At 37.0% G+C, this 10,572-nt stretch overlaps 1 protein-coding gene and 1 pseudogene across 1 annotated transcript; one reads left to right on the forward strand and one right to left on the reverse strand.

Moving 5' to 3' along the window:
- The first annotated feature begins 300 nt into the window (after positions 1–300).
- LOC103937597 (protein DOG1-like 4) lies at positions 301–1,931 on the forward strand. Its single transcript, XM_048585426.1, has 2 exons — positions 301–920; positions 1,659–1,931. The coding sequence occupies exons 1-2, from the start codon at positions 510–512 to the stop codon at positions 1,929–1,931; spliced, it is 684 nt and encodes a 227-aa protein (XP_048441383.1). The 5' UTR covers positions 301–509.
- A 5,713-nt stretch (positions 1,932–7,644) lies between these two features.
- On the reverse strand, positions 7,645–10,378 carry LOC125478132 (annotated as a pseudogene).
- Between the last annotated feature and the right edge of the window lie 194 nt (positions 10,379–10,572).

Here is a 10,572-nt window from a genome sequence, read left to right on the forward strand (position 1 = left end):
ATACTTCCCATGTAAATAGGGTTTACAGGCCCTGAATGTAATCTGAAAACTGTTATAAGCAGAAGCAAGCCATCCTTGTGAGGGTATGCAATTGAAGTGAAAAACCTCCAGTCTACGTTCTAAAACTGTACCTGCTGCAAACTAGACTGAAAAGAAACTTACATACTCTTCATAGGATAACTAAACCAAGTTGTCGCCAATCATAAATTTTCCAATTTTTTTCGATTTTTAATTGACCAAAAAACTTGATTTCACAGCAGCCCCAAATGGCAATAAAATTACCAGAAACCTTACTACCAAAACTGAAAACATCTCTCCATCTTCTAACACGTAGCAATGTACGTGCCCTACTGTCATTCCAACACCGTTTCTTATTTTGCATAAAACCCACTACCCATTCCCATTACGTCCCAATAGACTACCCATTTTAGCAGCATCAAAACCAAATAACCAAAAACCTCCAAACCCAATTTCATCAACCTTCGACAAAAAATTCTAAAAGCACCACAATGAACAGCTTCACCAGCTTTTACGAGACGTGGTTTGAGCAGCTCCACCACCTAGTCTACCAGCTCTCCACTTGTCCCATACCTCCCACCAACCCCGACCAACACCACCACCTCCTCCACGTTGTCCAGAAAGTCATGGCCCACTATGCCGAGTACTACCGTGTCAAGTCTCTTGCCACGGAGCGCGACACCCTCTCCGTCTTTGTTGCTCCCTGGGCCACCACCCTCGAGCGCTCCCTCTACTGGATTGGCGGCTGGCGCCCCACAACTGCCTTCCACCTTATCTACTCCGAGTCCTCCATCCACTTTGAGGCTCACATCTTCGACATCCTCCAGGGCAACGGCACCGGTGACCTCGGGGACGTAACCCCCTACCAGTTCGGCCGCGTCAGCGAAGTCCAATGCGAAACTGTAAGTATATAAAGTCCAATGCGAAACTTTATATATATAAAACTGTAATTATATGTAAGAGGAATGCTGAGGACTAATTTTTTAGATCAAATTTGTAAATCATGTGAATTAATAAAAAATAAGCACATTAATTATTAACAATTACGGTATATAGTTTAAAAAATATTATAGATAATCTCTCTTGTAGTATTCATATATATAAATCGCAACAATGACTAAAACTTTCTAAATTAGTTAAACCAAGAAAATTTTCAGTATAACGGGAACATGGGTGGTACATGTTATTTTTTAAGTTATTAACTTTTTAACACACATATCTCATTATTTGTACAGTAACACGTGGTGTACTATCTCGTGTGCTGGTCACACTGAAAAATCTCTCCTACAATGTCTGCAAATAGCAACAATATTTTATTGATTTGTCAGTATAAATATGGAATTCGCACTTAATTCTTGTAATTTACAAAGGAAACTAGAAATTGTTATCAGCACTAATAATTTATTTTACACTCTTCATTCTCAAGAACGATTCAGAAGATTGCATGATGACATTTTTGGACAGCTAAATAGCAGCTATTGGCGGGGTGAACAACGTAAACACTTAGTGTTCTAAATGTGATTTTGTAATATCTTTACATATGTGATTTTATAATAACTTTACATATTCTTATAAAGAAAAAATTGGAATCAACATGCGTAATGAAATGAGTAACTAGCTGCTTCATTAGTTTGATGTAGGTGAAAGAGGGGAATGCGATATCGGAGCAGTTATCAGAGTGGCAAGCCGGGGCGTTTGAGATGATAGGCGCATGCACGAATCTGGATATGAATATGGGATCGTTGGTGAGTGTGTTGAAGAGGACGGATGATCTGCGGCTGAGGAAGGTGACAAAAGTAGTGAAACTGCTGACTCCACAGCAGGCTGTGGAGTTCTTGATTGCAGCTGCAGAGTTGCAGTTTGGGGTCCGTGGTTGGGGGATGAATCAGGACCGTCGGCATGGGAATGTCTGATTTTCGGTTTTGGTAGATGGTGGTTAGTGATCGTTGGCGGAAGTAAATTGGGGTACACACTCTGGTTTGTTTGCAGTCTGGAGTACTATCAGCAGTATGTAGGTTGTTTAATGTTAAACCTTTTTGTTCAACAATATGGATAACTTTTGTGTTTTGTATCCTCCCATTAGTACCGTTGATCAATAAAGAATCGTATTTATTTTACCGTTGGATTAGGATGCTTTGAATTGAATCCTTATATATGTGGCAGAGAATTCAGCTACTTGAATCCTTTAATCATATTTTGTAGAGTGAAAATGTTATACTGATAGAGCCCATTAGTATTATTGTTTAATGATGTTTCTTTTCACTTGTAAGCGAAAAGTCTTAAGTTTAATTTTTGCTAAAAAAGAATTTGAACTCCATCATTGCTAACTTATTGTTGCGATAAGCTCACCCTTCTCTTAAGTTCAATTCTTGCTAAAAAAGAATTTGAACACATCATTGATTGTCGTTTGTTAAAAAAAAATATTAAACATGTTTTTTAATCATATATATAGATTCTTGCTAAAAAAGATTATATATTGCTAAAAAGGAATTTGAACACATCTTTGATTGTCGTTTGTTAAGAAAAATATTAAACATGTTGGACATGGTATTTGTAAATTACATAATGTGACACTGTTTATTATTAAAGTTGCATGACCAAGACCATAACTCTCTTGGTCATGAACTATGACGCCATCTGCGGGTGCGTTATGAACTATGAGTTTAACCATAACCAAGGAGAACTCTCTTGCGTTACAGTTACATAGAAATTTCGTTTTACCATTCTTAACGGTCTCTACAGGGCCACCACTGTTGCACGCAATGCCAGGTTTATGAGAAGCCATTGCCTCCAGATCGTACAATGCCAAAGTGTTCATCCTACATTTTGAAATATCTTATCAATTTCACATTCCCCACAATATCTGACAACAGAACAAAATTATGTAATTTTCGCCTTTGGCGTTTAAAGGAAGCATAGGCATTGGGAGAGAAGTGCATGAAGTGAAGTGCATTAGCAAGAGGTGATGAAGTTAAACTTGATTGGATGCTCTTGAAGAAATTAGGATTTCACTATAAAATCAATTGGTAATATAGAGAGTAGTCTAATTTAATTATAAGCTCATGCAAGGTCAACTCCCTCTTTCCAAGCATGTAGGATTCATTCTGAACAGTACGCCCCCACCCTCACGTATGATGAATTTAACACACTTTGACAACACAACGGGGTGACGTGAAATGCGTGTGGCCATTTGGCTTCACACGTGGGACACCAATATCATGAAGAAATTGAGGTCCCATTGTAAAACCAATTTGGCAATATGAGAATAGCCCAACTTGCTCATGCAAGTCCCTCCTCCCATCAAGGTGAGATTCATTCTCAACCACTCCTTCTCTTTCTGCTAGACTTGTGAGCTCCTCTAATTACTCAACATTTTCTCTCAAACGATTATCGAAGCCACCTAAAACATGATATATTATATTTATCATTCCCATACGTGCAGAAGATATGCAGCTCTACCAATCAATTAAGGAATGATACATGGGTATAGGGCGAAACTACGTAGGGACAAGGAGGGGCGGCCGCCCCTCCACTCGTCGGAAATCTGCACGAAGAGTAAGAATTCCGCCCCTTTGTTCTTTTGAACTTTCCAGATTTCTGGGTTTGGTTGTGCAGCGGTGCTGCACTGGTGTGCTGATGACTGGTGTGTTTTAATTTTTGGAGAACGAAATCAGAAAAAAAAAAAAAAAAATAGTTGCAGAGTGGCGGAACTTGCAAAGAAGATGAAGGCTTATCTATTTGATGTTCCCTACACCTACACGGCGTCAGTTAACAAATGAAATTTGATTTAACTCTACCGACCTTTTGTTTACCTTTTTTTTCGCTTAAAATTTGACCAACCATTTTTAACACTTCTGCCCCCACTTACCCTTTTTTCTCTTCTGACCCCACATTTTTTATGGTTTGTTTACCCCCTTTTTTTTTTCCTTTATTTATTCTTGTAAGTTTTATTTTTCCTTTTATTTTTCTTTCTCCAGACCCCTGCCATATTTATCTTAAACAGGAAATTTAGTAAAAGGTTAATAAAATTTTTACTAATAAACCAGATATCCATGGTCAATTTTTATTTTAGATTTAATCAATGAAATATTTTTGTTAAATAGACATAGGTCAATGAGGAATGTTACATGGGTTTCAAGCCCATATAAATAGTTATAAAATTACTTTTTTGCCCCAAATTAAATCATAAAAGGTTTATGATCATCTCTCTCAAAAATCCTCTTTTATGTATGTGAAGATAACCCAAATGCCTCTCTCTCTCTCGTTGATGAATCAATACAAGCCATGAATCCATAACTGAAACTCAGCAATAAAAATCTCTCTCTCTCTCTCTCTCTCTCTCTCTCTCTCTCTCTCTCGTTGATATATGAATAAATACAAGCCATGAATCTATACTTGAAAGGCCATCAATAAAAATCTCTTCGGTTGTAGCAGTGGGCACGAAAATATCATTGCCGCCACTAAATTTGTCGTTCGACTATTATATCTCTTCGATTTGCTACTGAATTTCATTAATCCATGGCTAATCTCATTGCATCATTGGCTCGACAAGTGGTTCTCAATCGAGTTCATAATAACAATGAGAGATTAAGAGGGGAGAGTGTTGTTGATTGAATTCACACATAAAGAAGTGATGGAGGAAGGAGAAAGAATGGACAAATTAAAATTTGGGTCTTGTTTTTGGAACATGCAAGTTGATTTTTTTGGGTTTTTTTTTGTTGGGTTAGAGGTTTGGGATGGAGAACAAAAGACAAATTGGTTTTCGACATGTTCTAATTGAAGCCCAAATCATATACTACATAAAAAATAGAACCAAAAAAGCGGACAATGCATTGCAGTGTCTAAATCAAAATGTCAAAAAAATAAAAAAAAAGTCAAGAAATGAACACTACATTGCAGTGTCTGAATTCAAATGTAAAAATAATATAAAAACACAACTAGGATACGAATGCTGCATTGCAGTGTCTGAATCCAAATGTAAAAAAAATATAAAAACAGAACTAGGATATGGACATTGCATTGCAGTGTCTGAATCCAAATGTATAAAAAAATAATAAAAAAAAAAAAAACAAAAAACCCAAGAAATAGCCACTGCATTGCAATGTGTTTGAATCCAAATGTAAAAATAATGTAAAAACTGAATCAGGAAATGAACATTGCATTGCAGTGCCTGAATTCAAATGTAAAAATCAATAGTCGCACGATGAGTGATGGAAAAAACAGAACTAGGAAATAGACATTACAACGCAGCGTCTGAATCCAAATGTGAAAAACATAATCAGGAAACAGACACTGCATGAATTCGTATTGACCTATTCCAAAATATAAAAATATGAGAAAGAGTGTGTCAATTTAAGTGGGTGACAGCTGTAGTGACAAATTTTGTAATTATTGTTTATTTTAAATGCATTTAAGTATTATAATACATAATTGACCTATTTATAATTAACATAAATATTGTTGATCTATTGTCAATATTGTAATTTTTTATTGAATTTATACAAAATTACCCTATTTTAAACTCTCCCATTATATTATATTTAACTTTCACTTTCAGTTCAATTTGGGATTAAATTTTATTGATGTTCATTATAGTATTTCTTTTAGTGGTATAAAATTATTAAATTACTATTTTTCTTATCGTGTAACAGGTTATCCACTTGTATACCTGGACTGACCCATTATCTGAACAAGTGCTTATCAAGTTACACAATAACGACCTGATTCGTTATCGTGTCGATCCGAAAATCCGTTAATTTCGTGTCGTGTCATGTTAGTTTAACGGATCATATCAGAAATTGCCAGACCTAGTTGGACTTGCACTCTTTTGAATTTCGTACCCCTCCCTCGGCAAAGCCTGGCTTCGCCAGTAATCAATGTTAAATTAAAGCCAACGACTACGCCATTGAAGTAGAATTGATTCCTCTTGGTACGTGGCCCAGACAAGGGTGGACCAGGGTAAACCAAACCTAAGGACCCAGCATAAGCTCATATAGAAATCCAGCGTACGCATGGTTGTTCGGCGTCCACAGTAGGCAAAGGGCAACCCCATACAACACTGAGTGACGAACACATAAGAATCCCCAATATGACGGAACTTTTAATTTAAGACTAGATTTATAATCTCAAAACGTCTATAGACTAAACGGTCAGAAACTATTGTTTATGTTAAACATAGAATTGCTAAAACTATGACACTTATTTCTTACAAAACCTGCATTATTTGGAACCCTGCTGAATAACTTTTGAGAGATCAACCGAGTATGTTATCCTCCAGTCAATCTAAATTTTCATTTCACCTCCCAAACACCATGTCATTCCAGTCTTCTACACAGTTATCACCCTATTTCTTTGGACTTGATGGTCTCTCTGTATATATTTTTCACATATTTCATGCAAAACGAAGTGGAAATATCTTCGCAAATAACCAAGGAAAATTTGAATACCCATGCATGGTTCTGATTCGGCTGCACGTCAGACAAGCGTATAAAACTGCTCATAAGGGGACATCTGTTACCGTAGGATAACAGCACAATAGTTCATTGCTATTTGGATTATGTACACTTTTTTTTTCTCATAAATAACAATTCTAGGCGTGACTATGGGTCTAAGCCTTCACCAAAAACTCTAAATATACGCTAATGTTTCATAATTTACCAAGAAAAACACAAAAGAATGTCTTTTGACATCCAGATACTAATGTTAAATTGCAAGATCCGTAAAGCTCTGAACACGCAAATGAACCAAGGGAAAGCTTAATCACACAGCCAGGTTATTACTGCATGCTTCTACTTGGTTATTGATAGCCTAACTAATATATAAACAGTCTTCAACAGCAACATAAGGTAATGAAGGAACACGCATACCCTATAGAACTTGCCTGCAATTGTCAAGGAAGATTCAGCCAGATCAGGACCTTGAAGGCTTGAAGCACATCACCTTCAAGGGTACACACGAAGCAAAGCAAAAGCTGATATTGCCAGGTCTATATTCTTTTTCCTCTCAAAACGATTGATAGAAAATTTAGCCAAAGCAGGAAAAAAAAACAGTAAACTACCAGTTGAACATACACGTGAAGCATCTCCCAGCCGCAAAACAGGTACAGCACAAGTGAAAGTATGTGTAGATGAGCAGATAAAGATACATGTATGATCATGTCATATTTGGATTCACAAACTCATAAATCGCAACAAAACAATATTTTTATTTTTCTAGATAATAGTCAAGGCAAGATTTACAAACATCACATAAAAACAGTTATGAAGCCTTATATATAATACCTAGTTTAAAAACAAAAGCCCACTCACTAATACGTTGTTGGGTCATAACCGGTCGTGCCCTGACCTCTGAATCCCCCGGGGTAAGTCTCTCCTATTTAGAAAACCACCATACTGGTCTTTATAACGAGGGCTTACTAATTCTTAAAAGCAAGGTTTTAGAAAACTTTTACTTTTGCCCACTCACACCTATTTGTTTTGCACCCCTCCAAGAGTTAGTAGTTGTACGCTAGTGGAGACAAGAATCACTAGCAGTTTCTAACATTCACTTCGGATAATGTAGGAAGTTGTTTTTTTTTTTTTTTTTTTTTTTTGTATAAATATTCTTTACATTTATGCACGTTTATCAATCCTCTGATATTGCATACATTGTAATAAGAGTTCATTCCACAGTTTGCACTCTTAGTTTAATTTATTTTGATATGAAAAAAATGAAGTTACACTTAGTAAGGCTACACTTAGTAAGGCAACATAAACATCACCCCTTATAAAGTAACAAAAAAAATACAAGAAAAAAGGGGGGACATAAACCTTACCCTTCTTAAAAAAGAAGATACAAAAAAAGAAAAAAAATAAAATAAGAGGGCACACAGAACTAAACCCCTCTAAAGTAAAACCTAATGCTAAAGATAATATATATATCCTCGCAATCTTCCATATGAAAAGAAAACCGAAGATGTAGGATAAAAAGCACAATCTAGTCTCCTCTAAGCCTTATTTTCATCATGGTCATACACTTTAATCATAGAGCCTATCTTGTACATTGTCTAAGAATTTAAAATATGCATATCTCCATGTCTTCTTAACAATTAAAGAACCACACACTCCCCAAAATCCTACGATGAAACCTAGTGCGGTGAAAATATACAACCATGGAAATTCATGCTCATTGTCCACACCTTGGTTGTTCTTGCTATCTGCATCAATGCTCTTAATTGGTAGACACTCATTCGGAAGTGGAGACCCACACAATTTTGAATTCCCCTCAAACGCAGAAGCATTGAAACTTTGGAGCTGAGTGCTTGTTGGGATTGGTCCTTCGAGATTATTGTACGAGACATTGAAAGATTTCAAGAAATTAAGGCTTGCCAATGACAGCGGGATGTTTCCAGACAAATGATTCATGGAGAGGCTCAAAGTCTCTAGATTTTTTAGATTGGATATTTGTTCTGGAATATTGCCGGAAAAGTAGTTACCACTAAGATCCAAGTTGTGGACAAGGTGTATTTGGCTAATCTCAGTAGGTATTCTACCATGAATGTGATTGAGTGATAGGTCTAATGTTGGTGGAAAGATGGACAATCTTCGCGGGTAAAATAGGTCTAGTAGCGGTGAGGATAGGCAGGTCAATATAATCGTCTACTTGAGTTGTGGTCGATTCATGTACCAACCTTGGTAGTCCACAAAGTTCTTGTGGAAATTCACCGGAAATTTGGTTATCTGCCAAGCTCAAGAATAAGAGTTTAGGAAGAGTGCCCAGCGATGTAGGAATTGGCCCTGTAATCTTACTACCTGTCAAAATTAAGATCTCTACATTCTTGAGTTTTGATAACCACAAAGGCATCTGACCAGTGAACTCACAATAAAAAAAACTCAAAAATCGAAGGTTTTGGAACCGACCAAAATCAACCATGGCTTCATCAGCTGGCATTTCCTCATTTTTGAACGAATACGAAAAGAAGAGTGATTGAAGACTTTTGCAATGCATTAATATCTCCATTGCCCCAGTGATGTTGGTTAAGCCACCAAGTGAGAGAAATGACAAAGATTTCAATGCAAGAATTTCAGGTTGTATTTGTCCGCTTATATTATTTGCACTCAAACGAATAGCTTTTAGGGATTGGCATGAATAAAGGCTTGTTGGAAATGTACCAGTAAAGTGGTTTCGAACTAGGTCAAATTTACTGAGGTGACTAAGTTTCGAGAAATTGAGCATGGAGATATCTCCATCCAAGTTGTTGGCTGCCACATGTATTTCTACAAGGTTCGTGCAATTCATCAATGATGGTGGCAAAGAACCTTCAAAATGGTTGAAATCAAGAGCCAAGAGTTTCAATTTGGAGAGCTTTCCAAAATGGAGAGGGAGCACGCCAGTCAATTGGTTAAATGAGAGGTCAAGGATTGCGAGGTTGGTGAGGTTGAAAATTCTCTCACCTATGGCTCCATGGAGTGAATTGGAAGGGAATGCAATTTCTTCAAGTTTGGTGGCATTGTAGATATCTTTTGGAAGTAACCCTGAGAGGTTATTGTAACCAGCACGAAAATTTGCAATTTTGAACACTCTCCGAGTCCAGGAGAAATGTTGCCACTAAATGCATTGCGGGAAAAATCCAACAACCTAATCAAGGGAGAAGAATGAAGACATATAGAGGATGGAATCAAACCTGAGAAGGAATTGTTGTAGACACTGAAACTAGCTAAATTTCGAGCTTGTTGAAAGAATGGTGATGGAATTGCACCATGGAAGCGATTGCTGGATAAATCCAATGTTTGGATATGGTGGGATGGCAAAGAAAATGGCAGCTTTCCAGAAAGAAGATTAAAGCTCAAATCAAGGATCTCAAGACGATTCAAAGCTGAGAAGAATTCAATTTCAAGTGATCCGGAAAGTGAATTGTGAGAGAGATTCAAGTGGATGAGGTGTGTGAGATTTCCAAGTGATGATGATGAGGGGAAAATAACTCCTTTGATACCTTGGGAGGATAAGAGCAAATGGGTAACCAAACCATCCTGATTACAAGTGATGCCCTTCCAATGACAACAGTTAACCGAAGTCCAATTAAAGGGAGGAGAAGATAGCATGGAGGCGAAGGACAGAAGAGAGCCACGCTCAGTTTGGTTGCATGCATGAACATTTGTAGAGATGATGTGAGAGAATAAAAGGATGAGAAGGAAGCCATAAGCCATTAGGTTAGGAATTAAGTTGCTCTAGATATATGTTTCTTTACATTCGGATTCTCAAAGTTTGGTTATATATAGAGCAACTAATTGCATACATAATCCAAAGTTCTTTTCTGTCTTCTTTCTTTTAGTTTGAAAATGATGAATCATAAAGCCCGAACACGTACGCTAGAGGCAAACATCACTACAACTGAGAAAGTGGAAAACAACCATAACCGTACAGTACAAATGTTCCAAACCCCTCTATACGTTGAAGAAATGTTTCCCACTTGAAGACATTTGTTTTGAATTAAGGAGGGGCCCTATGAAAGGACCATAGCTAATGTCATACAACGACTCACTAGCACTTTGCCCTAGAAGAAGGGGAAGCACTCAT

This window comes from the organism of the source record quoted next, unplaced genomic scaffold, assembly GCF_019419815.1.
Source record: "Pyrus x bretschneideri cultivar Hongxiangsu unplaced genomic scaffold, Pyrus_bretschneideri_v1 Contig23, whole genome shotgun sequence".
Classification (NCBI taxonomy): Eukaryota; Viridiplantae; Streptophyta; class Magnoliopsida; order Rosales; family Rosaceae; genus Pyrus; species Pyrus x bretschneideri.

Bases quoted from the DNA above. Each gene is read 5' to 3' on its own strand.
- LOC103937597 (XM_048585426.1), top strand. From the start codon at position 510: ATGAACAGCTTCACCAGCTTTTACGAGACGTGGTTTGAGCAGCTCCAC. The intron at 921-1,658 runs GTAAGTATATAA...AGTTTGATGTAG, and splicing joins GCGAAGTCCAATGCGAAACT to GTGAAAGAGGGGAATGCGAT.